At 44.8% G+C, this 27691-nt stretch overlaps 3 protein-coding genes across 9 annotated transcripts in view; 1 reads left to right on the top strand and 2 right to left on the bottom strand.

The window, feature by feature from the left end:
• Nucleotides 1–61: 61 nt before the first annotated feature.
• Nucleotides 62–5163, bottom strand: bri3 (brain protein I3). Its single transcript, XM_035616242.2, has 3 exons — nt 4433–5163; nt 3526–3634; nt 62–1449 (listed from the first exon to the last, which is right to left on the bottom strand). The coding sequence occupies exons 1-3, from the start codon at nt 4578–4580 to the stop codon at nt 1317–1319; spliced, it is 390 nt and encodes a 129-aa protein (XP_035472135.1). The 5' UTR covers nt 4581–5163; the 3' UTR covers nt 62–1316.
• On the top strand, nt 4239–17978 carry tecpr1b (tectonin beta-propeller repeat containing 1b). Of its 6 annotated transcripts, XM_035616239.2 has the most exons (26): nt 6178–6319; nt 6512–6641; nt 7639–7871; nt 7960–8142; nt 8255–8377; nt 8510–8632; nt 9079–9253; nt 9779–9879; nt 10027–10131; nt 11267–11394; nt 11723–12336; nt 12541–12659; nt 12767–12922; nt 13059–13208; nt 13343–13500; nt 13778–13890; nt 14416–14509; nt 14651–14747; nt 14847–14926; nt 15013–15069; nt 15153–15327; nt 15542–15677; nt 15807–15899; nt 15987–16093; nt 16375–16494; nt 16640–17933. In XM_035616239.2, the coding sequence occupies exons 3-26, from the start codon at nt 7647–7649 to the stop codon at nt 16778–16780; spliced, it is 3573 nt and encodes a 1190-aa protein (XP_035472132.2). In that variant the 5' UTR covers nt 6178–6319; nt 6512–6641; nt 7639–7646; the 3' UTR covers nt 16781–17933. The 6 variants fall into 6 exon arrangements, with proteins under 6 accessions (XP_035472130.2, XP_035472127.2, XP_035472126.2 ...); XM_035616237.2 differs by lacking the exons at nt 6178–6319; nt 6512–6641 and adding an exon at nt 4239–4345; XM_035616234.2 differs by lacking the exon at nt 6512–6641 and having other exon boundaries at nt 5955–6319; nt 12574–12659; nt 16640–17978.
• An 87-nt stretch (nt 17979–18065) lies between these two features.
• lmtk2 (lemur tyrosine kinase 2) overlaps nt 18066–27691 on the bottom strand; it is a 25152-nt gene continuing 15526 nt past the window's right edge. The window contains exons 8-15 of one of the 2 annotated variants that reach the window (XR_004786046.1): nt 26013–26097; nt 25106–25227; nt 24667–24816; nt 21530–24557; nt 21286–21418; nt 20948–21202; nt 20296–20464; nt 18066–18350 (exon numbers count right to left, since the gene is read on the bottom strand). Coding sequence is in view for 1 of the 2 variants with exons in the window: in XM_035616232.2 (XP_035472125.1) it covers nt 20436–20464; nt 20948–21202; nt 21286–21418; nt 21530–24557; nt 24667–24816; nt 25106–25227; nt 26013–26097 (3802 nt within the window). In the remaining variant the exon portion in view is untranslated. Of the gene's footprint in view, nt 18351–18392; nt 20465–20947; nt 21203–21285; nt 21419–21529; nt 24558–24666; nt 24817–25105; nt 25228–26012; nt 26098–27691 lie in introns of those variants that run through there. The other variant, XM_035616232.2, reaches the window with a different exon arrangement.

Below are 27691 nucleotides of genomic sequence, written 5' to 3'. Positions count from 1 at the left end.
ATATTTTGTATATTTGCATCAAGTATTGTCAAAACATAAAATCAAGCAAGTACTCAAAAGCTTAAGTAGCATTCATTTTTAATTACAGTAACTTATATATAAAAAGTAAGAACCTCAATCATAAGAGCGTGCGTAGTGTTTATTTATAGCAAGATTTTTTAAAAATGTATTTTTCTCTCTCCCACCAGCTACATCCCCTTTCTTCTGCCATGGACAGTTACATGACATCTGGCTGTGATGGAAGACATGGACATGGAGATACTGCAGATACAGGGACATAGACATTCTTGATTGTCTGGCTGGGAAGAATGGGGCGGGGTGACTTGTCACAGAGTAGAGTACTAAAATTAAAAATCCAAAGATTATTCAAATTGAGAGATTTCTTCAGCTTTTGCCGTCAGCATGCTTCCTCGAAGTGAAGCTCTGCACATGAAAAGACGTACACGCGTGCTGACAAGAGTTTCTCTTATAGTAGGCAGAAGTCCGAAATCAAACAGTGATTGAGGTTGTAAAAGTCGAGGGCGTTTCAGATTGTGTGTACCTGAGGTCTGCATTGGCCCTGGAAAATCACAACCCAGCAGAATCATCATCATCATCATCATCAAACAAAACAGTCAGTGCAATTATGGCCCCAAGAAATATCGTATCAACAAAAACAGACAAAAGGCTGTGGGCTTTCCCTCGGACACAAGTCCACTGTTTCAGACGGGACAGTTCATGTTCGGGATCTTCACAAATATATATTTTTTTTCATCGGCTATTCCATGTCATAATCAGCAGACAGCCAAAAGAAGAACAAACTTATTTTTTTTAAGTTTGTTTTTTCCTGAAAAAGCTAATACGTCAGTGATCAACATTGGGTGCCGTTACTAAGCACAATGTTAACCAAAAAATATGTATGCAGTGAGCCAGCATGAAAGAAAAAAGAAAAACCTCAGTCTTGTTATTCTGACTAATGAAAACACAAAGGAATCTGCTCAGATCCTTGGTTTACTGAGCTAAATCTGCTGAAGAAATCATAAATGATGGAATCTCTGTTGCTCACTCTGCATGTAGCGAAAGGCACTGACAACAGCTGGACGCTTACATATGCTAGACTACATGCTCGGCTAGCAGATGAAAATAGAGATCTACAATAGCCTTTGCTAAAAACCCGCACCATGATTCGTGGTAATATCTCGATCGCTCTTTTTTTTTTACATAATATAATAGCAACAGCAATGTGCAATATTAAGAATGATAACAAAAAAAGCCCCAAAATGCTGGATTATATGAGCGTGTGTGTTTGTGCGTGCGAGATCTGTGATTTGGTCCCTCTAGCCAAAGCTGGCGCCACAGTTGGGACACCTTCTCTGACGCAGGGCGAAGCAGAAGAGGATACCGAGGGGGAAGAAGAAGATGGCACACAGGATCCCCAGGCAAGTGAAGTCATCCTCCAGGACCCCAACTCTATAACACACGCGCACACACAAACAAAAGAAAGCATAAAATGATTAGATGATACAGGATTAAGATTAAAATAATCCTTTATTAGTCCCACTTTATTTAGAGTGATAAACTCTCCCCTGTTTAATAGAAGTTCTGTTTTAAAACCAGAGTGGACACATGAGTCTGTAACAGCAACATTCCACACTTCTATAAGTATCTGCTGCGCTTTATTATTTGTCACGTTACTCTAACTCTTGTCCCAGTCAGGATCCTTTAGAATGATGATCTGATTAGTCAGTACTTGAACTGGTGACTGGCTTTGATGTGTTATCTCGACAGGTGAAGGTTTTAGCCGCTCAGCACAAGTTACCATAGTGATTTACCCTGGTGAGAAGAGAACCAGCTTCATGGGACGGTAAACCCAGAGTTAAACCCGAAGTTACTTCGATAACCACAAATCCTGCTTCGAAGTACAGGGCTCTGGTCACGTCTACTTGAGTTTCATATTTCACTTATCCCCCAAACTGAACCATGTCCTGATATTTCACGGCAAACAACCACCAAAAAGGCACAGCTCTGTCTTCTCAGTCTGTCCTCATTATAAAAACAGAAAAAGTTTTATTGATTCAGTCAGAAATTAAGAACCAATAACAAAGGAAGTCAAATATTCGCCCATAGCAAATCGACTAAAATGTTTTTAAAGAAAAGGAAGTACAATCTAAAAAAAATGTTGTGTGACATTCTGTGAAGCATGACGTGACTCGTTTTGAAAGCTGTTTCTGAGAGCAACTTCAATCCTGAGTCACTGTAAGCAAAGTGTTAACCACGGTCTCATGACTGCACCATGCTCACCACCATGCACAGTAAATCTGCTGGAGGCCCCGAAGGGGAATTAACAAATGCAACTTGTCAACCATGACCAACCCCCCCAAAAAATAATAATATTTGAAATTAAAAGCTACTGTACTTTGGAGAGCACTTACCGCTTATGCTATGAAATCTTATCACACAGCTATGGGTTTTAGTTGGTGTTTATTAGATAGAAATAATATTTAAACATTACCTTAATTACACTGATAATACTGGATTTGGCTGCAATGATAAAAAAAAAAAAGTTTTAAGCTTGTCAATATTATTTTATTTCCTAAAACAAGGGGTGCTTTACATAACATTTGGAATTTTTGCATTTGCACAACTTGTGTGTACACTGGTGCCAGGAACAGGCCATGATGCAAATACTGACTGACTAAAAGTAGCAGCTTTCTCCAACTCTCCTAAATGATTTGTATAGTGTAGATAGAATTAAAGTTCAGAGCAGTGAATGTGGGTCATTCGTGCTTACATTAAGGATTTATGTGTCACGAGGCTGCTGTGAAGTTAATTCTTAGTTTGATAAACTTTTAAATAAGTATTTCTCTAGTTTAGTCTTATTCTGTTTAAAAACACACAAGCTCTTGCTGCAGTTTTTAGTCTTTCCGCTTTCTTTGAACTCTATTATTAATCATGCTGCAATAAATTTCAGAGACCGTCATGAAAGTAAACAAAGCAAACACATAAATAACTATGTATAACCTTTAGCCACTGTAGCCACCTTTGGCCCGGTGTGGCCCGACCAGACCCTGTCACATGTTTATAAGCCCGAAAACATCAGACTGACAGGATGTTGACTTGGGCACAAGGAAACCATGTGAAACCTTCTTCTAAAAAACTGAAAGTCATATCCGCTAGACATAGACATAGACGTAGAAACAATACACAGGCAGCATACACTCGTTCAGAAATTTGGTGGTGGGAGAGAGAAATTGGGTTAGTCACAGCGAGCGTGGGACACTCGTGTTCAACGGCATGCTAATCGGCCTAGCTCAGTGGATGCTCTCATTTTTGTCAATTTCAACAGTGGACGGAGCAAACTGCTGCATTACAACTGTGAACGCCGCCCAGTTTACATGTGCCGTCTTATTCCACGAACTGTAACTGTGCAGGTTAATCACTTTTATGATGCCTGTACAGTAGGTCAACTAAAACAACCATATGATTGTTATAGTTACAGCCCGCCATGAGGTTAAAGATGTTACGTGTATGTTTGTGTGTCCTCACCTGCAGGCAGGGCAGCCTCCCACCACCACTACAGAGGGTTGGATGATGGTGTAACTCCCAGCGTAGGGCTGCTGGGATACGGCAGGGCTCATTTGGGCCGATGGGTATCCTGTGGTTGACAGAAGGCGATGTCACCCGTTATTGCGGAGGTGGTGTGAATACTTTGCTTGTTTTATAGAGATATGAGTTACCCATATCATGTTTTGGATGTAGTTTTTATTTTTTTTATAACAGAAGACATGTGAGAAGACAAAAAGGTCAGAAGGAAGTGACACTTCCTGTAATTTAATTGTTAAATTGAGCTTTGATTTGCGTTAAGCAATCTGGAAATGATCTATTTGTATGTGTTTAACTTCTTTGACCTTGGTCCGTTATTCAGGTATATTCAGGATAGTTGGTTTTTTTTAACAGTGGAAAATGAGACTGGGGTGATCAGCAGACATCTACAGTACAAGGCATTTCAACTTTAACATATTTGCTTCCTATAACAAAAAAGAGGCCTCTGGTGATAGACGATTTTGTCACATTAATACACATTAATAATCATCTGGATATAGAGATTATTAGCTACTAGTACACTCAAAGGGTGCACATATTTCTTTCTTCTTCTTTTTTGCAACAATTAGTATCAACAACTGAGATCGCTGGTGACAACTTTGCGCATGCGCGCCGTTGCACCGGATAGCCCGACACTAATGAGCGTTTTGCAGTTAAAACTTGCAGGGTTGACGCGGTCGTCCACCGTCTCACATCATGGGGGCAAGAACACTGCGTGACGCGACACAAGCTTTCGATTCAACGAGGACGGAAGTGTTCTGGGGTGAGCGCTCTCTTCCTGTCTGGCTGCTGCACTTCCAGGGGTAAACGTGTGGACTGCGCGTGCGCGTGCGTGTGCGGGGCTACTTGCCTTGGACGTCGGGGTACGGGTAGGGCGGCGGGGCCGGAGGCGGGATGGCCCCATAGCCCTGCTGCGGCGGCGGGCCGTACTCATAAGCCCCCGGGACGGCGTTGTAGGCGGGGGGTCTGTCCTGGAGAAGGGGTTTGCTGTCCACCATCTCGCCCTCCGAGCTGCCTCTTGTCCGCTGCCCTCAACCTGAGCTCGTCCTCGGCAACGCGACGGGTCAAGAACACTGAACTCCGGCTACTTTGTGCCGCTGTGCCCGGGAGCCGAGCGACGCGGGCCGACGCGCGGCGGCGACGAAAGCAACGAAAACAAAGAAAAGACGCTGCGCAAAAATGAAACTTCGTCCCTCTCCATGCGCCAACTTCGTCCCCGGCGGCGCAACAACCCCCCGAAATCTTTACCCAGAGACGGGAACGGTCCGAGTCGCGCTGGCAGTGGTTAACTTAACGCCATTCGCGTCCTCGCAGTCGGTCCTTTGATACGAAAACTACAGTCGTGTGTCATCGCAGCACCTTTTAAGTCCGCTGGAAGTCGGAAGGGCTTTTGCTCTGTCTGGACTGTCACAAGAGAAGAATCATGTGACGCGCTGCTGTTGCGCCTCTGCGCAGCCAGAGGCTTCTTAAAGCGACAGCGCGTGAAAGCGAAGGGCTGCGGTGCAGTGCAGAGCCCCGGAGCGGGAGCACGGTCTCCTCCACAGTTCAGGGGGTTAGTTTTCACAGGGATGGAGGGCAGAGCTGTTCACACTGTGACTTACATAATTGCTCCTCATTATGTGGGCTACTACCCTTGATGGTGCACGGGGGCGATACTAGCATCAGAGCTTCACCCAACGATCCAACAATGCCCCCCCTAAAAAAAGAAGAAGCAAAAACTGTACAATTTTGGTCTATCTAGATACACATACAGACAGTAACCCCTTGGATGTAATATCAACACATAGCAGTGTTTCCCATAGGATCTTGAGAGACAATGGGGGGTGGACGTCAGACCCTTTAGGGGGGTCCTGGGGCTTTTTCCTCATATTTTTAAAGACCATAATTCACGTTCACAACTGGTTGTCTGTTGTATTTTCATTGTCCAAATATTAAGTTTAAGCCTTATATTGTGTATGGTTTTGACCATTTTTAAGGTTGTCGAATGCGGACTTGCGAAAAAAACAACTTATTTTGTTAGGGGTGCTTGAGTAAGTTATATGTATTTGGTTGTATTTTTATTCAGAATTTATAGTCATTTATGATAAAGTTTATGGTTAAACTAAAATATCAAACCCAAATTACATTTCTTTGTCATAAAGGTTTGATAATGACATCTTAAGAATCATTGACATATTTAATGTGTGTGTATATATATATATATATATATATATATATATATATATATATATATATATATATATATATATATATATTTCGGCCAGTGTATCGGTATAGGAATCTTTTACTCCCAAAAATCCATATCGGTCGGGCTCCAGTTTAAACAGAGAATGAGGCTGAGGGTTATAAAAAGCGAGTGAATGTGTCTTTTGTTTTAATTCTGGTTTGTGGCCAAACACTCCGAACTGTAGCCAAACATATGAAACCAACCTCGCGCCTCAATAATTAATCAGAATGAATTATTGAAATATGCACATCAGTCAGCAGCAGCGGCTCCTCGGAAGAAAAGAAAAGAAAAGCAATGATCAGGTGCTCCCGTGTTCGACCAATAGGAAGAAGAAGATCCCACAGTCCCTGCACAGTTTCAGCCAATCAGAGTGGCACTTCCTCCATTTCCTGTTGTGGTGTTCGGAGTTGCACGGAGCATTCCTCCGGTTCACCGTGGGAATTAAAACACTCCGGCCGACTTTACTCTCCCGCCGCAAAGCGTCTGCGCTTGACGGAGCCTTTTCCGTGAGTAAGTGTCAGTGTGTTTGAAACGTGTCACTCTGCGGGTTTTCTCCTCCTCACCGCCGCTTCTTGCTCCCTTGGCCTGGACGTGTAAACAGCTTACAGGCGACTTTGCGGCATTATTAAGAGTCCATATGCGACCGATCCGTCTCTCGGTCTCTGGGCTAGTTGTCTCACATGCGTTTTGAATGTGTCCCAGCACACGGGCCTCGGCAGGAGGAGGAGGAGGAGGGGGAGGTGGCAGGTACCTGTCGCTGCTGCTGCACCTGATGTCATGACGCGTCCGATGACATTCCCTTGACAACCGCGGATCGGATACCAACACTCAGGTAGACAGCTGCTAGAGCTCAGCGTGTGCGCGCGCGCGCGCGCGTGTGTGTGCGTGTGTGTGTATGTGTGTGCTGCAGGCTACAAGTCACAAGTCACTGTACATTTATTCTAAGACGTCTGCAGCAGAATCGTGGAGCCTGACGTGATAGTCCTCCTGCTCCCTCTCTCTCTGTACACGCACACACCGGCTCAGTCTGTCAGAGAGTTACACGTTTCATCACAAGAGACGCAAACTGAAGGCGGTTGTCGATGATTATTCAATGTCAATAAGTACTGTGTAGCGGATTAGTACCAGTCCATGAAGTCAGAGACAAGCCAGTCAGACGGGATAAATCATGAGACTTCCGGTCAGTGATTTCAAATTAAAACTCTATTGCCGTTGTGGGTTTTTTTGTCACTTGAAGAAAAAGTAGGAAGAAGAAATTAGAAATCAAGAAATTAACATTTCCCCTTCATTTTGTTGTATATTTTTTTATTTAAAGAGCGTTATACACATAAATAGCAATTCCACAGATTTAAAAAACACAAATCATAATGTTTTTTTCCCTATTCCATCTCATTTTCCCCATTTAAGGAAGCCCATTCCACCTACAACACTTTGAGGCAAAACAACACACACTGGCCCATATTTTCTACCCTATGAAGTGTGAGATTTGTGTCAGACGTTTAAAGAGTTTAAAGTCACGATAAACTCTTGAAGATTCATTCTGACTTAAGTCTAATCCTGAGTTTCTGAATTCACAAGGTGAATTGAAATGCAAAGAAATTACTGAATTCATATGACACTCCTCACCTCCTCACACGTGTCTATTTCTCAGGGCTGTAATGTCGATGCAAAACCACCTGCATGAAAAGAAAAGAAGAGTCACGACACATTTTTACTTATGGCCGTACTTCTTCAGGATATCATTAAGGCAGAAGTACACAGAATCATAAGATATATATATATACCAGACAGTCTGGAAGAATGAGCGCTGTCTTGATGTACCTGTTCAGGGTCCATCATGCCCATCACGCTGCTGTGGGCCGTGGACGTGTACGGCAGAGTCTACAGCCTCTCCACCGCCGGCCAGCGCTGGGAGCGTGCAGACGACATGCTGCTGGAGCTGAAGCGGGTTACCGCGGGGAAGGGTCGCTGCTGGGGCATTGGCTGTGACCACCACGTTTACCTCAACATGATGCCCAGCGAGACGCCCATCCGCTATCGGGAAGAGACCTATGAAAACCAGGTCTGCGCTGCCCATTTGTTGTCACTCAGAAAATGTAGACGGCTGCATGTCATTACACGCTCAAAGCTCTTTGTGTATGCGTTTTCAGAGGTGGAACCCAGTGGACGGCTTCACTGACACGTTGCTGCCCACGGACCGCTGGCCGTGGAGCGACGTGATGGGAATGAATCCTCAACAGCTCCACAGCTTCCAGTTGCCCTCACTCAGCTGGGAGTGGGAGGGAGACTGGTATGTGGATCAGAGCTGCGGGGGAGAACCCAGTCAGACTGGGGTGAGACAAAACACATGAACACATCTTCTTCTTTTTTTCTACTTGTCTTTCTTTTGGCTGTTTCTTTCCAATTTTGTCTGATGAAAACTGATCCAGTCTGCCCCCTCCACAGGGCTGGGAGTACGCAGTTGACTTCCCGGCCAACTTCTCCCCAGACAAGAAGTGGAATTCCTGTGTTCGTCGTAGGCGTTGGATCCGCTACAGGAGATACATCGCACAAGGCACTTGGGAGAAGGTTTGGACACAGTCTTTTTGGCTGTATATCTACGATCCGGTAGATCGTAGATATACTGTCGAACGCTCGGTGTGGAGTAGGTGGCCACCGCGGAGACTGAGTTTTTCACAACGAGTTGCCGTTCTTCTGCAGATCCCCTTGGACAATCCTAGGAAACCTCCGCTGCCGCTCTCTGACATTAGCTGCGGAGGCTGGGAGATGAGCGACCAGTCTGGAAGGTATCCCTACCTCTGGGGTGTGTCCCAGCAAGGACAGGTCAGTCTACTGGATCAACACATGTGAGGTTTTCTTTTGTCTTCCTAAGGAGGGGTTATCGGCTGCACTGTGGGTTTAAGAATGTTCTACTCTTGGGTTAATTCTCTTGGTATAACCTCTCCGCATAGCACTGTTGAAAACTTATCAACACTTCAAGTAAGTATTTAATGTTGTTTACACTTCTCATTCCTCATTATGAGGACAAATACAGCAAATTTAGGACACGGTCTGGTACAGTACATACATGCTGCTAACCTGCTTCGAGTGAAGTTCACTTCAAATTCTTGACCACAAGGGGGCAGCATGACACAGTCAACCGTGGCGGTCCTCCTGAGCCAACGAAGTCCTGTTTAATTTAAGGCACATTGCACCAAATGTAAGTTTTGTTTTTAGATCACAGTGAAGAGAGAATGTTAAACCATGATTTGTGATTCTCTCCCCTGCAGGTGTGGTTCAGGGAGGGCATCCACCCTCGGGTCCCAGAGGGCTCCAGCTGGGAGGAGGTGGAAGTGCCCAAGGAGGTGGCTCAGTTATCAGCTGGGCCTGGAGACCTGCTGTGGGCTTTACTCTGGGACGGGAACCTGTTGGTCCGTATGGGCCTCAGCCTGGACAGTCCAACTGGTCAGCTTTCACCGTAGTTCGCATTTTACCCACACAAATATTTCCCCATTACATTTAATTTTTATATGATCCATTTTGTCGGGACATAAGCTTTGCACCTCCCCGTGGTGGAGCCTTTATAGTTGTTCTCCCTGGAATTGACTCTACAGTAGTAAATTGCCAGTGAAATTTTTGTATTTGTCCACATGACAGCAGGTGAAAGTAGTATAAAGCACAAAGTGTGTTGTATTGTTACATAATATGTGCGGATGAAGTGTTGGTCTTAAGTGTTTTTACAGCATCACAGTATGTCAGGGCATGAAAAAGCATACCCCTAAAGTTCAGCAAAACACAGAAAAAAAGATACATTTTTCAAAACCCAAATATGTTTTTTCCCCGTTTTTGTGATTTAAAAAAAATTGCCGTCAATGTTGGCTTTGACAGATATTATATTTTTAACAAATGTCAAACTTTAACATACATTGATGACTGTTTCCTCATATCAGGTCCTGTGTGTGTGATACAACATTCTGTGTTTTCATTCAGGCACGTCATGGGTTGAGGTGGAATCACCAGCAAAGGAGGTTGAAGCGCTTCATGTGGCTGTTGGAGTCAGCGTGGTCTGGGTCGTCACCAAAGACTATAAGGTGAACCGACGCTGTACTTCTCACATGTACCATGCAGCTGTACGGGTGTTGGTCACTGCGGTGGAAACAGATCAGCGTGTGTGCGTGTGTGTGTGCGTGTGTGTGTGTGTGTGTGTGTGTGTGTGTGTGTGCGTGCGTGTCGTCTAGGTGTGGTTCCGGCGTGGTGTGAACTCTCACAACCCCTGTGGCTCAGGCTGGATCAGCATCGGAGGGGAGATGATGATGATGGTGGATGTAGGACTCAATGACCAGGTTAGAAGATTTCTGTTACAAATTCTACAGTTGTAAAACACACACACACACAATTTGCAGCAAAGTCAACTTAATAATGTTGTGATATTATAGCAAAATATAATATTTGTACATTAAGCGTGGGTTCAACAAGGTAGAATTTACTTCTGAGGTTTGTTTTGTTTTCAGAAGAAAAAAAATTTGCAGTTCCAGTACTATTTAATGAGGAGACTTAAGTAAAACTTAATTTGATGAAATTATATAAAAGACCATAATTTTCCAATGCATTGGACATAATAAAAACCAGCATATGTACTGTAGATATCGTATGTTTTTTTTATTTTTTGAAACCTAATAATTCAGAAACTTATTCCGTCAGACTTCTTGACTCCTCTCAGCCTCACTGTAGCCAGCTGCCACTCCAGCCAGCTTCTGTCCTTCCCCTCTGACGGATTCACTTTACCCTCTCTTTGGATCAGGTTTCAGAACAAATCAGAGATCCGGCCTGGGGGTCGGGGCAGAGAGGATTCACTACTGAGGACTTTGCTAGCACTGCAAACCCACTTCTCACACCTCCCCCCCACCACCACCATCACCATCACCACCACCCTCCCTGTCCCTCTGCCTCTGGTCTCTAGTCCTGCCCCCCGGCGGCTGCCCCCCTGTAACACGAGCACAGCCAGTCGTTCCAGCCAATGTCCCAGCAGAAGCACCGCAGGCCCAGCCTTAAATATCCCCAGACTACATTCCTACTGGCCTGACATATGGGAGACTCCCTAATTAGAAGCTGGCCAAGCTATCGTCATCATATCCCATATTTCATATTTCAGGGCTGCAGTTATGGATATGGCTTGTGTGAAGTGGCAAGCGCCAGTGTTACAGTATATGTCCTTATAAAGTAACAGTTGCTTGGGTCCTGCTTGTGCCTCAGATGCATCTTTTGAAGAGTGAATACAAGTTTTATTTTATTCGAATTAGTACTGAGGCATTCGGCCATATCTATCTTATTATTATTATATAAATTTCTCGTTATTACTGAAAGTGAATTACAGTACTGTAATATTACACATTGCACACTGTCTCTGTGTGATCATTGTGTCATTGTGTTTCACCTTTGTTTTACTACTACTTCTTTTTTTCCCTCTTTTTCTGTCAGGTGTGGGCGGTCGGTGAGGACCGTGGTCTATATTTCCGAATGGGTGTAACCTCGTCTGAACCAAGTGGGAGCGGCTGGATTCCTGTTTCTGCCCAGTGGGGCAAAAGTAAAGAGGTTGTTCAACCCAGGTCTGTGTAAACAACAACCTATGAAACAAGATAATCCTTTAATTAGTCTTACAACGGGGACATTTGCAGAGTTACAACAGCAAAGGAGATATTAGGAAAGAGGAAACATCAGTAAAGAGAAGGAATAGATGAGTAAACATGCAATGTAAACACAATGAAGTATAAAAAAGCTGGAAGTATATACAGTGTCACAGGACATAAACCATTGAATTGCTCAGATAGAAACTGGGTATTGCAGTATTTACACACAGATGCCTGTATGTGTTGTTTGTAATGACACTGACCCTTATTTTTCATGCTCTGTCAATATGTTTTTGTTGTTTAATAGAGACAACTGTGAGTTTAGTGGTCAGCTGACTGAGGCCTCTCGTGGCTCAGTCCTGAGCTGCACCGACTCGGACTCGGAGTTATATCCTCCTGACCCGCAAAACAGCACAAATGACACTCCGGTCCCTGAGGCAGCGGCCCCCTCTGTAGTCCCTTTAGGGGGGGCTGACTCCCTCACACCTCCCCCAGAGGCAGAGGACGCTCCTGTTGCCTCCCAACAGGACGCCCCGAAACCCTTCATCCCCGCCAGCGACAGCTTCATCAACAGCCTGGTGTCGGACCGTGGCAAAACTTCCGCGTCACAACCGACCATTGCAGAGATGTCTCAGGAGGAGGTTGAGGAGACGCCCCCGGCCCAGATACTCCCGACCTCTGGGGCTGCAGGACACGATGTCCCCTGGATGAATGTGGATTTGGAGGGGGCAGGAGCAGCTCGGAGCGCACTGGCGACAGGGCCTTCATTGGCTGACGGCAGCGCCGCCGCCACCTACGCCCTGGGGACGCTGGAGACCTTTCAGGCTGTCGGAGAAGAGGACGGACCAGTGTGGACCTGGATCTCCGGCGGGGGCTGCGATGTGGACGCAAGTTCACAGATCAGCTGGCTTAGTCCCACAGGTATACTGATAACCAGTATGCAGTGATTTTTATGAATTAAGTGAAAATTAATAATTGGTTCATATCTGTACAGTTCATGTTATTTGAATGTTGTACACTATACGTCTGTTTGTGTGTTTAATTTGTTGCATGTGTATAGATAGATGTGCGTGTAACCTGTATGGTTGTCTGTGTAAATGTCTGACTTGTACGTCCGTCTGTCAGGTCCTCTCACCAGCTCTCTGTCCCTGACCCCAGTTCAGTCAGCAGCCTGGAGCGGGCAGCAGCAGCAGCAGCAGGAACACAGAGAGGAGATCAGCAAGAAACCAGTCGAGAGAAGCAACGTTAGTCTGGCTTCAACACTTGAACTTTATGTCTTAATTTGAACCGATCTCCTTATCTCATCACATCTCGCACGTGGTCCCAACTTTGTCAATGTGTCCCTCTCCAGTCGGTGTGGGTGCGCAAAGGTGTGCTGCGCTGGTGGAGAGACTGGAAGCCTCAGCGCTGGGTGGATGTGGGCGTGGCTCTGGAGCAGTCCACAAAGTGTGACGGGAGGAAGGACAGCATTCTGTTTGTCTATTACACGCAGTATGATGAGAAAAAGGTTAGTTTTTGCTGCCAAGTTATTGTCTGGCGCAAAAAATAAGATCTCCTTGTGTATTGTATTTACTAGACAACGATCACATAACTGCCTTCTCTTGTCTTTCGTTTGTTCTCGTTTCCCGTCTCTTTTATTTCAGTTCCTTCACGTGATCATAGGCGAAGTGACAGCACTGGTTCCGCAGCTCAGGGACTGCCATCATGCCTTTGCTGTGTACACAGCCCAAAGGACCAAAGAGAGGTGGCCTCTGGTTCTGGCTGCACAAACTGAAAAGGACATGAACGACTGGGTAGAGAAGATGCTACAAATTCTAAAAACAAAGTGTAACTTTTGACAGTTATCATCTTTCATGTTTAAGTGATTATTTATCTCTCATCGCTGACCACATTCCCCGTTGGGTCTCGATCTTTTCCACGTGACCAGCTGTGCCTGTTGTCGGACTGTTGCTGTGAGTGTCGAGGGATAGCGGGACCCCCGTCCAGACAGGCCCTGTGGTCCACCACCTCAAAGGGAGACATCATGGTCCACGAGGCGTCCTTCTCACTGGAGGCTGCTGCAAACACGCTGGCCTGTGACCTCATGTGAGACCGATCCCAAAGAGCAGCTTCTGTCTGTCTGCGTCATATTTCTTTTTACTATCTCTTTCTCATAGCTTTGACCTGGATTGATTTAGGTTAACATGTTACTAACATGCTAACCTACTGCTCTGCCTGATGATAGTAGGCGTTCTTTTAGCTGACTCTCTGCCGAACTCTTTCATACTGTGTGTGTGGCAGCCCTTTGTCTTCCATGTGTGCTAAAGTGTGTGCTAACAATGGTGTGGCTAACGTGGGCTGCTTCCGCTGTGTGGTGCTGCAGGTTCTGGCGGCAGGTCCCGGGACATATGCGCTGTGTAGAGTCTAACAGTCTGGGGCTGGTGTGGGGCATCGGGTGGGACGGCACCGCCTGGGTCTACAGTGGGCCCACCCCTGGTAAACCTGCCCCTGTAGACATCTACCCATGTGTTTTTTCTCTCCCATGATTGATAAAGAATTCCTATTTCATCCATACATCTTGGCTCCACTCCTCCTTAGGAATTAGTAGATAGATTGTTTGTCGTAATTTTATCATTACTGCAATTGCTACAATTAATGAATCAGTCGTTTCAATGTAATTTTTATGAGAAGTATAATTTCTTTTTAATGTCAGATTTTCATGAAAGATTATCAATTTTAAGATGTATTTTTAAGTTCTGCCAATGTGATCCAAAATCTATAATTGCTGCAGTAGTCTATAGTAAAAATAACCATTATCTGGTGAAATATATACTGCATATACTGTATATGTCACATTTAATATCAGTAATTAACTTGTACTTCTAGCTCACAGCTTGTTGTGTGATGTGCAGTTGCTTGAGCATGGTTTGAAAATGTAGCCGTAGAGATGTGTCGGCACGTGAACGTATAACTACTTATGTGCTTTCTTTAAATTTCTGTCCCTGTTTGTGTTCTCTGCAGGAGACGCTGTTCAGACTCACCAGCAGACTGACGTCAGGAGTGTACATGTGTATGAGAATCAGCGATGGAACCCCATGACGGGATATACAGACAAGTAGGAGGATTTTGTTATTTACACAGTCTTTGCAGTTGATCTTGATTCTTTTGTTGTGCTCAATTAAAGGCTCTCCTTGGTCAGACCGTCTTGCTAATTGATTTTTGGCTCTGTCAAAACGCTCTGGGCTCAATTCTCCAGAGGACTACCAACAGACCGCCCTATGTGGAGCGATGAGAGCGGGCTGAAAGAGTGCACCAAAGGCAACACACACCCGCCCTCCCCCCAGTGGTCCTGGGTAGGTGGTTTCCGTCGCCAAATCCCAGTCGAAATTCCACACACACATTTGGTTTCTCTTTTCATCACCATCTAATTCTCTGCCATCAACCGGTTCCAGGTGTCAGAGTGGGCTGTGGACTACAACATCCCTGGAGGAACAGACAAAGAAGGCTGGCAGTTCGCTGCAGACTTCCCTGTGTAAGTTGCAACAGCTTCTCAGGACGTTGTCAGCGTTTGTACGAAAGAGAGACGTGCCGTTCATCTGACTTGTCTCTCCCCTACAGCACATTTCATGGTCACAAAACCATGAAAGACTTTGTCCGGCGCAGAAGATGGACAAGGTAATCGCACACACCTCAACATCTCTGTGGTTTGTGGCCCTCATTTTTTACATAATCAAAACAATCTCATGGCCTTCAAACAGGAAGTGTAAGATCACATCGAGAGGTCCATGGCAGCAAGTCCCGCCCATCCCACTTAGTGACATCTCTCTGATGCCATGTCTGGCCCAGAGCAGGATGGAGCATGTCCCCGTCTGGGCCCTCAGTGTAAAGGGAGATGTCCTGTGTCGGCTGGGTGTCAGCCCCCAAAACCCAGCGGTGAGGAACCTGTGCATAGTGTTTCTGGAAGTAGACTTTAACTTGGCTTTAAAGTCTCAAGCAGAGGAGACTTTAAATGACTGCAGCAGGAAATGTAATAAAAACACAATTTTTTACTGTAATTCCAGATATTCAGGTTGAGTTCAACTCTTCTCTGCAAATGGTCCTCAAAAAATAACGATGCTCTCTAACTCCGGTGTGTCTGATCTTGCAGGGCAGCTCCTGGCTACACGTAGGCACGGACCAGCCGTTCAAGTCCATCTCCATCGGTGGAGCCAACCAGGTGTGGGCCATCGCCAAGGACGGAGCCGTTTTCTACAGAGGGTCAGTGTCCCCACAAAACCCTGCAGGTGAGTTGAGGATGTGAGACTGTCAGTGTTACAATGCATCATATCTGCAGGACAACAAGTCAAAAAGTGTGCAGCAGGAAAGGCCAATAAAGGTTCATTATGTTGTTGTTGGTTTTTGTCCCTCTACAGGGGAATGCTGGTACCACATCCCTTCCCCTCCCAGGCAGACCCTCAGACAGCTGTCTGTGGGCCGCACCTCCGTCTTCGCTGTGGATGAAAACAGTGAGTGGAGTGTTGTTGAAAACACATTAATGTCCCAGAACATGAGGGGAAAAAAATGGCAATGAACTCCTTTTAATTGTCCCGTAGGTAATCTGTGGTACAGACAGGGCCTCGCCCCCAGCTACCCTCAGGGCTCCGCGTGGGAGCTCATCTCCAACAACGTCACCAAGGTGTCTGTTGGACCACTGGACCAGGTCCGTATTACAACAGCCCTCCCAACTGTGGAGTGGACAGGAATTGTGGTCAGAAAATCAGTCTTGAGTTTACTTTATAAGGATAGTATTCACTGAAGCCATCAGAAATGTATAACCTCAGAAATGGCGACACTTGATTCACCCATTAAAGACGAGGAATAACAGGAATTAAGAAGATATTTCTGCTACATCTATTTCTGTCCGTCTCTTTTTTTTTCCCCCATATCTGATGATAAACCATGAACGGCTGGCATTCGGCTCTGTGCTCTTGTTCTGTCCAGGTGTGGATCGTAGCAGACGGGGTTCCAGGCTTCCCTGCTGAGACTGTGGGAGCTGTCTGCCACAGGCTCGGGGTGGGACCTGTGCAGCCCAAGGGCCAGTCTTGGGACTATGGTATCGGGGTGAGTGCGTAATCATTAGACCTGGCCCCCTCCCAAATCACATTTCATTAATAATACTAGAAGGGCGCTTGGAAAGTGCATACCTCTGCTAAGGCTAACAGAAATTCCTACTGTACTGACAGTCATTTGTGTTTTTGACTTCAAGGGAGGATGGGAGCACATCAGTGTGAGGGGGAACGCAGCAGAGGCTCCTAGAGCCCCCCATCCTCCACCTGCCGGGCCTCCGCGCAGCCCGCTCCCCCCGCGACCTCCAACGCACGTGAACGGGGACGCCGTGGGCGTGTAGGACCCGCTCACATCCTCCTGTCGTGCCCTTGCTCTCTTTGTGCCTGTCTCCTCAGACCATTCCCACAGGCTCTTCTCCCTTCATGTCAAGGGAATGCACAACCGCCCCACTGAGTTTATGTTGTATGTTTTGGTTGGATTGGACTCATGATCGATGGATGAATGTCACTCCCTGAATCATGTCAGTATGCAGCGATGACAAAACAGAAAAGAAGGGAAGCACAAGTGTTCAAGGAGGATGGATCTAATGGAATCAAAATGTAAAAGTGAGTGCATGAATTTGCTCTTACTGGGGTTCGGCTACTGGCCGTTTATGGGATCTATCAATAGCTTTTCTTCTGATATATAATATCCCGTGAAAACCTAAGAGGGCGGGACTCCCACAAAGGGCTAAAGGCTTGGGTACCGAACCAACTAAAATCTTCAAACAAACATTCCCAGTGTAGCTCAAACTGTCTTGGTTTCTAGAATGTAGTTGTTTTTGATTGTGTTTGATTACAATTGCATGTGATTTTATTCATTTATTTATTTATTTATGCATTTGTTGGTATTTTTCAGTCTCCATATATCTTGGCCTGCTATATGTTTGCAATGCAGTGTTCTTCACCCTCATCGCTATGGCAGGCCTTCCTAATACAGTGGTCTTTTTTATTTATTTTTTCCCCAAAAAGAAACTTTAAGATATTAATACCGTATGAAAATATATTGCTCTTTAATTACGAGTGACTGCAATGAAAGACATGAAACATTCCGTCCCCCTGCAATAAGGAAAAGTTCTTCCATTGAGTATTAAACCCAACCACAGGAATGCTGACTACCGTGACTGTTGAAACTGCACAGCAGGTCTGAATGTCACCATCACTGGACCTGTGAAATAGGAAATATTGGTACACGTTTTGAGACAGTACATTTGTAGAACTACTAAACTGCAGGATGTGGGCTAACATTCACATTCCGTTCCTCCCGTGAGGACGAGTGACTTTGAAGTCTTTTGTTTTCCGAGAGAGAAATGACTAATCTATGAGTTACTGCATTTGTTTCGAGTCAAGCCCAAACTGACATTTGTACTGACACCAGTGCCCAACCCAAACTGGATAAATTTCCCCTTTCACACGTTTTCAAGACTTATAAAAGTATTCTACTTTGAATAATAACCTGTCTGATATGGTTTTTCCACATAAAACTTTAAAGTGAGTGCAGAGAAAAGTTTCTCCCTTCTGCAGTTGAATTTCAAACACACTGCACGTGAAACAATACATATATTCTGTTGAATTTCAAACACACTGCACGTGAAACAATACATTTATTCTGTTTGTTTAGTTGACAGCAGGATGACCAAGAACCAAACTTGGAGGAAGGTGTTTCACTTTGGCATTCTAGTTCTATCCTGTAATTTATATCAAAGTCAACAAAACCCTGGACAATTCACCACTCTCTTCAGGACTCAAACAGTGCGCGAGCATCAACCTTCACAGCCTTCGTCTCCGTGACGTCTGCACAGTAGAGGCGATCCTCTAATTCTCCTGGGAAAACTCGAGCACAGCAGAGCCTAGGAGCCAGTACTGTGGTAGCTGGCGCAAAGAAAAATGAAATGGCATAAAGACAGGCAGGAATTAGAAGTTCATCTGCATTTATTTTCATATTAAACAGTGTAATTATAAACATTTCATTCAATTACACTAAGCATGATCAATACGAAGTAAAAATATTTTTTTAAATCTACAAGTTTTAAAGGACAGAATGAGCTCACATCCGCTTCTCTGTGTCTTAATTTAACCGCCTTGTAGCCGATGGGTGTGATATGTTCCTCTGATCAACTCAGCTCTTAAGTTACAAAATGAAACCTCATACCTATAACTCCGTTACATAGTTTACCATTTACAGACCCCCGAATCTTTTTTTTTAACATCTATATACATCAGTACAGTTCAACATTTAAGTTACATTTTTCAAATGTGCAACATTAAGCAAAAATGTATACTGTAGTCAAAACAAAAACGTCCTTAAATAAATGTTCAAGTTTAACTGAAGCACAGGCTGCTGGTTTTCAACAGAGGTTTACATCGTCTACGATACAGTGCCTTCTGTACGGGGCGGGGGAAACGGACATGTTCTACTACAGGTGGAGTATAGTTGCTCACCAGGTCACCAGTGAAACTGAAGGTTTTTGAGTCATTGAAAGGAAAGAACCATACAGTAAATTTTTTTATGACTTACAGTTTCAAATAACTGATTCGATAGCTGTTCATGAAAACCTGTACATAAAAACCTCCCTGCAGCTGTACAACCCTGTGCAGCCACAGAGACGACGGATGGCCTGCAAACGATAAGATGCAAGGATGAAGTGGTCAAAGTTTCGGGTGGACAGAAGGTTCTTCAGGGGAAGAATGCCGTCGGAACAGGTTAAGTAAATTTGACACAGAAAACAGAAACAGAAACAAAGGCAGACAACTCTGTTCGTGACACTGATAAAAGCAGCGGTGTTTTTTGTTCTAGTAGTGTTTTTTTTCCTTCTTTTTAACAAAGCTTTAAGTCCCTGCACATCACTTGCGAAACGCCGCCACGTTCGCCAGGTCCTCAAATTTCAACCAATAAATGAAATTCATTGCACATTTGTTTACAAACAGCTCAATACATTTCTTCATTCAGACATTTAAAAATAAAATCTCCTGCAATTTTTTTTCTTTACACACAATCTCACTTAACGTGTGATTTGAAATTTTCGTTGTGATAGTAAAGTTGCTGCACATTTCAGAGCATAAAATGAAGCTTTACAACATAAATAACTTTTAAGAATCAATATGACAATCCGTGTCAAACAACATCAACAATTCTTACAGAGACGTCTCATAAAAATATGAAACTACTTACTGCATACGCTCCTTTCAAACACAAAGGAGCGTACAGCGCGTCACCTCTGTGGTCGAGGAACATTGGTTATCCAGTCATCCTTATGCACGGATGACGCTAAATTTCAACCCCTCTTTTTCATATGCTGCGACAGAAGGACAGCACACAGTTTCTCTCCATTTAGGAGATTGTGACAACACCCAGAAAAAACTTACGGAAAAGAAAAAAAAGGCAACCACTGAAATAATTGCACAACATGAAGGAGCAAAATTAACAATGGAGCAGAAAAAAAAACCTGGATCATAAGTTTTAGGGGCTGCTGAAATCAAAGAGCTTATTCCTATTTGGCTGTAGTGATAAGTTTGCCAGCCCCAGTGAGTTTATTAATACAGAAGATTAAGAGTCTTTTTTTTTTTTTGGTGATGAGGTCCTGGAGAGGGAGTGCACTTAGACACACAACAAAAAGAAGCAGCCAAACACTTGGAATGAGCTTGATGAGTCTTTAAAGCAAACATTTAGATGTGCGGCTAGTTTTGTAGTCGTGTTCTGTTTTGTTTTGTCTTTTTTCCGAAGGGTAATAGCACAAAACTGAAATCACACACACACTGATGTGGCCGGAGAGGTGATGTGACTCCGGCTGGGACCGGGCCTCGTCTTTGTTCTCACCTCCAACTCAATGAAGAACAGTTCTGCCTGAAAGAAGCCTCCGCGGTCCGTACTCAGCCGCTCTCTATTCCCCCCAAAAGTGCGAGTATAGGTTCATTTCTCAGTAGTGCGATGATAAATGGTCCCCTTCATTTATCACCCTAGTCTTTTTCGCCATCTTCACTGCTTCCTGGTGTGAAGTAAAGAGGAAGAGGAGAGTTAAAACACATGTTCCATTGACTGAATATCACTCATATCATTTTAAGATCTAGTGAACATGATACATGTAGAATCTGACAACATATGAATAGTCAAATTAAATATTATCTTAAATAATTTGAACCAAGATGCAAATTAAAAAGGACTAGTTTGTTATTTTGTGAACTCGTTTGCCGTTTGGTTGGTTATTTGGTCAGAACAGCTCAGCACGAAGCTTGGTTCTGTCCAAAAGCACATCTTGTTATCTTATTGTTACTGTGAGAATTCCAAGCAACCCCCCCAGAGACTTCAGCTTATGCTAAGCTAAGCTAACAGGCTGCCTGCCACAGCTCCATATCAACCATGCGCACGAGTGGTAGTAATATTCTTATCTAATTCCAAGTACATTTCCTCAAATATAAGCCTTTTTTCTTCAACCGTGTACAGCTTTCACGTGAAACCGAGCTAAACTTGCCTCCTTGTTCGATGTCAGAGTCGGTAAGATGTGTAAGGGAGAAGCTGGCGATGCTGGCGGGCGAGATGGAAAAACGGGAGTAGTTGGAGGAGCCGGTCCAGCTGGGCTCCAGCACGCGCCCTGCTGCAAGGGGCGGCGAGGAGAAGCGCAACGCTGCAGATGAGGACAAGGCCTTAGAGACTGGGTCTTTGTCCGTGTTGGGCAGGAAGGCAGGTGCAGGTGAGGAGAAGTCATCATCCCACTCAAAACCCCCGCCTGTAGGGATTCAACGCATTAGTCACAACAAGCAAGACAATTTAGCAGGGCTGCGTACATTTGGGGCAGGTTTTGGTGTTTACCTTCTTCATCTGTGGAGCTCTCAGAGTTGGCAAACCGGTTCAGATAGCTGGCAGTGGACACTGGGCTGCTGAACTCCGGCACCTGACTGTTTGAGCCCAACGAGTGGTCAGCCAGTTCCTTGGTGGGAGTCTCCTACATCGGAAGGAATTAAGTTTTGATAAGAATAGCTGCACAAATGGCTCCGTAGATGCAAAAACAAAACAACAAAATCCAACCATAAACCTTAAATCGACAAAACGTTACCTGGTCAAACAGGTAGACGGTGACATCGTCGAAGAAGGACACGGCTCTTCTGGAGTTATCGGCATTGCACCTCGCAGGGAACGGGGAAGACATCGACTCGGTGTTCAGAGTGGTGGGTTTCAGCAAGCTCTTCAGGTTCTTTGCACGAGTGTCGTCGGAGACGATGAGCGGCACGGTGTGCACGGTGTCATCCTCACTGTCCGAGCTGGAGCTATGGAGCTGATATGCACGAACGTCATCGTCAGAGTCATCACTGTTCTCGTCCTCCTCGTCGGCATCCATGCCATCCTCCTGTGTCTCTAATCCTGGGCCGTCCCTCCTCCCCAGGTAGCGCCCCTCCATGTCTGGCTCTTTTATCTTATGACCATCACTGGCATAGGTCCTGGTTAGCTTAGCATGAACCGCGCTCTCCGGCTTGAACGGAGTAGCAGAAGAAAGTGGAGCAGAGGCTTTTGAGTCTTCTGACGGGTCTGGCTGCTCGGGAGATGTTACGTCCTTGAAAAAGTCGGATTTGTTTTCATTGTAATTGTGGCTGTCGGCTACCTCCTGCTCACATTTCTTTGTGATGTCTGAATCTGCCTCCGTTGACATGCCCCCAACGTGAACATCAGGCATTTCTCCACCCTCAGCTTGGGTTTCAGCAGCTCCGGAAGAAGTTTGCAGAGAAAATAAAGAATCTATATCTCTCTCCTCGTTGACCTCCGGTACCGGACCTCCAGAGGGCCCGACGACCTCGTCAGTCGAGTTCCTCAGCCACGTGACTTCAGCAGAACCTCCGGCCGCTTCTTCTGACTTTTTCTCTGGTTCCGATTCGTTGTCTGAGAAGTAGGCAGAGTCTCTGTAATTACTGCCCATGGGTGGTTCCTCAGCGGGAGCTACGAGATCCTGCGGCTGGCCCTCATCTGGAGAATCCGGCACACCCTCTACTTCAGATATGATGATTTCTGGTGGGACCAGATGAGCCGCAGTCGTGCACTCTTCTGTATGTTCTTCTTTGGTGCTGTTTTTTGCAGGGGAGTGGACTGTGACATTAGGTTGGAAATTCCATTCAGGAGACTCTAGGTTCTCCGTCTCATAACCACTGTCTGATATTTTGTACGGAGGCTGGAGTTTCTGTTGAGCCATCTGACCATTCAGCTCTTCCCCGTGGTCGCCAAGCCGGTGGATGTCCAGGGAGTCGAGAGAGTCCGGTGTCTCGGCTGAATTATCTACAGTTGGTAGAGTGGCGGACATGCTGTCTTCCAGTAAACTGTCCTGGCTGATCTGGTCCAAAGATGGCCCAGAGACCAACAGAGAAGATCTCACAAGAGGTTGCCCATTGGTATCTATAAACGATTCTTCATGGTCAAACAGAGTGGTTTCCAGTTCTATATCTGCATCCTCGAGAAGTTCACTGAACTGATCGTTGCTTGTGAGGTCTTCGCTGTGTCCGTTGTCCGAGGACAAGGCTTGGACTTGCAGGTCTTCAGGCATTAGACTTCCTGTCAGCTGAGCACTGTCCATTGAGGTTCCGAGGTCATCTTCAAGGCTGGGAATTTTGGCATCTGTGCACAATGAGTCTATGGTGGCACTTTCAGGGATTGCAGGGGTGTGGCCATCAGTTTGTCTAATGATAAACTCAAACCTCTCTGAGGTAGAATCAAAACCAGAGTCTATGCCTATGTCTGAGAATCGCGGAAGACCGAGGTCTTCGGGGGAAGAACAATTTCTAACTGGCAGGTGGCTGCTTGTGTTATCAGCTGTGATCACTGTAATGGAAGGCACCAGTGTTTCACTCAACCCCACCGGGCTATTACTTGTAGAGTCTAAAAGCTCCTGTCTTGAGGATGTGCTACTCGCTGCAGATTTTAAATAATTGTCTGCTGTGTTTAAGCTGCCTAAATTGTCAAGGTTGTCCCAGGAACTCATTCTGAATGAGTCTTCTGGTTCGTGGGCTAAGCCAGGAGAAAGAAAGTTCTCCTGTGGACTTAAGAAACTCGATCCACCTTTCATCAGGTTCTGGTCTATTAGAAACATAAAGTTGTCGGCTAGTTTTTCAGTGCTCAGAAGCCCCGTCACATCTGTGTTCTCCCTCTCCACTTTCACAGGATCCACTGGGTGAGTGGTTTCTGAACAATCCCCGAAAAAATAATTCCGATAGCGCTTATCTCCATCTGCCTCCTGGACCTCCGAAGGTACACCTTCGTGGAAAGGGTTCCCGTTGCGCTCTGGAAGCTCCATAAAGTTCTGTCTCCAGGCGGGGGAGTCCTCTTGCCTGGATGCTCCCTCTGTAAAGATGTTGGTATGGTATGGGCTGTCATTCTCAAGAGATGACCAAATGTGACTGTCTGGTAGATAGGAATCCTTGGAGTCAATGCTTTGGTGGAAAAAGTCAGCATCGGTGCTGGACTCATCCAGACGGACATCTTGGAGAACAACAAAATCTTGCCGACATGAACTAAAGTCCATTTCTTGTTCTCTAGGTCCATCTTCCCCAACGGTGCTCTCCCCTTGTCCTTCTAGTTGTATGTAATATTCATTCCCATTCGATGGCTTTTGTGCATCGAATACTGGTACAATCCGGGGTATTCCTGACGGAGTGTTACCACTTTCTGTACCCACTGCTCCGCCTGCCGGATCAGGGAAATGGGCCTGAATGTCTTCAGTGGAAGCAGGGAAGAACATGCTGTGATAGTTCAACGTTGTGTCCATGCCGGAGAGGCCATGGCTGCCATCATAGTGGTCGTGCTTAGCTGCCTCCCAAACGTACTCAAAGCTGAGACCTTTGCTAGTTTCAGTCACAGTAAGAACTTCGTCGATCTCTTGTCGCAGGGCATCATCTGCAAACTGTTCCAAGATGGGAAAAGAAGAATGGCTAACAGTGGTCTGCCGTGCGGAGGGGTTGGGTTTGAGAGTGTCCCAGCGTTGCTCAAAATCTTCTTCGATGTCCTTCTGGCCTTGCATGCGCAGGTAGATAAGCAAACGGTGCACTTCCTCCGCTGTAGCCCGCTTGTCTGGGGACAGCCAGCAGAACTGCAGGACCTCGTGCCTGCAATTACACACAAATGAGACATACATTTTTCACTTTTAATGGCCAAACTACCTAATCATTTGGTAAAAGCACTATTTCTCTATATATAATGAGTTCTAACACTCACCATCTGTCAGAATATGGCAGCTCCAGCTGTGGTTTGAAGAGTTTGACCTGTTGCTCCTTGATCACATGATTGAGAACCTCGCGGTCAGAGAGATGTGGATACGGCTGAGCAGCATTATCAAGGAGCTCCCACAGCGTCACCCCCAAGGCCCTACAGACAAAGTGAGGATGAAATTGGTGTTTTGGAATTTATTGTTTGAATATTGTTGTGAATATACAAACATCCAAAACCAACAGTTCATATAAATAGACTATCATTTGTGAAGTAGCAACAATAGCAGGGGCTATTTCAAACACTTCACCAAGGGGATAATCTTTACATGAAGTACATTCATCAAAATCCACGTTTTTTAATTCAGGGGGGGAATCTGGCCTTTTTTTTTTTTTTTTTTTTTTAAATGTCTTCACCCGTCAGTGTAGAGGTGCAGTCGTGAACCTACCACACATTGCTGGGCTTGGTCTGCTCCATGGTGATCACGCCCCCGTGTCGCTCACCCACCAGCTCAGGAGCCAACCAGCGAAGGGGAGCAAACACATCATCCTCAGTGATGATGTAATCCTCCTATAGCAACATTGCAAAAAAAAATCTGTCATTTTACAAACTGTAAATAGTTGCACAAACAAAGCGGCATTAGCTCTCATCGAGGCACCGCGCTCTCACTGTGCCTCTCCCTTTCTTTACAGAAATAGAATCACTTGGTGACCTTACGAGTATTTACTTCAGTCGGCCAAACCGTCAGATCAGCAGTATTAAAGGAATGCGCCAGGCAGAATTGCCTTGGGACATATGCAGCATGTCAAGTTACAAGAGAGGACAACGTAATTCTTCAGTGTATTATGCAGTTGATCAAAGTAGAAAATCTGCCCAGTGGGAAATGTGTAAGATTTAATTTCAGCTCATCTGGAGCTGGTGTATGAAAACAGACTTGAATTCATAAACTAAATACTATAAGTGGGGTACTTTTCAAGTTTACCATTTATCATTTACTGATAAATGTTGGTAAATAGAGGCTCTTGGCTGTACTGGAATGTCCCCATCAGAAGAATCGATTATAAATTAGAAAAGCAGCGTTTTCACAGACTGAACTATCAGGGATCCAGTCTCACGCACACATCGCCGCAAGGCAATGTACATTTCTCTCTTTGCACACCAGGTGGTGCTGTTACCATCATAGGACCTAGTGTCTTTGAGTTGTCAGTACCAGGCAAGTTGGGGGCAGAGCTAACAGGCAACAAGTCGGGTACCAAAAATTCTCATCTGTGTATTTGTAACATTTCTCTTGCATGTGTCCGAGTGTGACAACTGCTTCTTTATGTAAAGCAGAACAGAAGAGTGTTACATCTTACTTTGTATCTGTAGGGTCCAATTCCATAGTCTCCCACTTTGACAGTAAGATCTCCGGTCAGGTAGCAGTTCCTCAGAGCCAAATCACTATTAGAGCATGAAGACAAACAGAACAGATAGATGTGGGTAAGACACTTAACTTTTTTTTTTTTTAAGCCTGTGCATTGTCATTTGTGTCTAAAAAAGCAAAGTTAAAGCAACGTCTGGTGTGAAGTGGTTCACAAGATCAGAAAGGAATCCACCATCTACCCTGAACCTTAAAGCCTTTGACAACAATGCATGAATCAGGGACAGGGGAAATTGTCAAGGACCACAAATGAAATTTGGCAACAGTAGGAAAATAGCACACAGCTTTCTTCACCTCTGTTCTCCCCCCTTGCAACAAGACTCATACAGGGGCTATTCCTGACTTGTGCACACAGCAGCAGGATGGTCTCTCGAGGGGAACACAGGCTAGCTAAACCTTTTGTGTGTCACCCAAAGAGAGGGTGTGAGAAGCCTATGACGCTGTCGCTGCACATTAAGCAGACATATGGTAGTTCATTCACACTGAATGAAGAGACGGGCTTTGGTTTCCCTTTAGCCCTGCGGCATTCCCTGTGCACAAGTTCCAAGTCCCTTTCACCCGCCTGACGACAAACACTGCTGACACCAGTGTTCTTGTGTGCACACATGGCCAAGCTACTGTCAGACCGGCTGAAACCTCTGTAAGATGGATGGAGATTTATTTTAAACTCCCCTGTCCTGCTGTCACCTGCTGTTGGCTGAGGGCCCGACATACAGTAACACGGCAGAAGGGAATCGGGTCCAACGTCTTACCCCTACAAGGCTAATCTGTGGCGTGGTCGGGGACGCTCCTATACCAGAAGACATCTTTGCAGTTTGGTGCAACTTTATTTAAACCTCGTATTGACATTGACTGCTCATTTTAAGTTCAGATTTTTGTTTTTGTTAAAAATCCCTATCTTTTCAATAATGTTCATGTAGTTTCTAGACATTTTCAATAAAAAAAACAAAAACAATGGAAAATATTCTCTGTATAACATTTGGAAAGAATTCTGTACTCTGTACTGTAACTGCACAAAAGGAAATGTATATAATATTGAAAACAAAATATTAACATAAACTCATAATATATAGTCTGAAAAGTTCTGGTGCTTGAGCATATATTCTATAGTTGAGTTGAAACAACCAGTCAACTAATCAGAAAGTTGACAGCTCTACTAATCAAATCAACTGGGTAAACTGACTTCAGTCTGAAAATTCCTTATTCAATAACAAAGAAATTCTTCACATCTAGCACAGGGCAAAAAACATTTCTTTTCTTTTACTAACTTACTAAGTTATTAGTTCACAAATAAAACGTGTATTTGTAGAGAGACAAATGATGTCAGTCTGTACAGGTACAATTCTGTAAAACAGGGAAAGGCCAAACCTTCTCTAACATCACATTAACTGTCATTCTGGGATGTGTACTGGAATAATCAGGACTCTCAATTTTATCTGAAACTGTAAGATGTGATTAAACTGAATTAATATCAGTTAAAAAAATTGTTAACAATTATTCATTGAATGAACATTTACCAAATTTAATCTCTTAAGTTCCATGTGGCCAACAAAGCCTTCTATACCTCAGTGAATACTCACAATCACAGCTCAAATGAATTCATTATCTAAACTC

Source organism: Scophthalmus maximus, chromosome 17 (genome assembly GCF_022379125.1).
Source record: "Scophthalmus maximus strain ysfricsl-2021 chromosome 17, ASM2237912v1, whole genome shotgun sequence".
Lineage (NCBI taxonomy): Eukaryota > Metazoa > Chordata > Actinopteri > Pleuronectiformes > Scophthalmidae > Scophthalmus > Scophthalmus maximus.
This window is presented reverse-complemented; position numbering and strand designations above follow the sequence as displayed.

Excerpts from the sequence above, each read along its gene's own strand:
- tecpr1b (XM_035616233.2), top strand. The coding sequence starts at position 6,052 with ATGCACATCAGTCAGCAGCAGCGGCTCCTCGGAAGAAAAGAAAAGAAA. Across the intron at positions 9,254-9,778 it reads CAGCCTGGACAGTCCAACTG|GCACGTCATGGGTTGAGGTG; the intron begins GTCAGCTTTCAC and ends GTTTTCATTCAG. Across the intron at positions 13,209-13,342 it reads AAAAGGACATGAACGACTGG|CTGTGCCTGTTGTCGGACTG; the intron begins GTAGAGAAGATG and ends CCACGTGACCAG.
- bri3 (XM_035616242.2), bottom strand. The coding sequence starts at position 4,580 with ATGGTGGACAGCAAACCCCTTCTCCAGGACAGACCCCCCGCCTACAAC. Across the intron at positions 3,635-4,432 it reads CCCGTACCCCGACGTCCAAG|GATACCCATCGGCCCAAATG; the intron begins GCAAGTAGCCCC and ends TGTCAACCACAG. Across the intron at positions 1,450-3,525 it reads GGAGGCTGCCCTGCCTGCAG|AGTTGGGGTCCTGGAGGATG; the intron begins GTGAGGACACAC and ends CGTGTGTTATAG.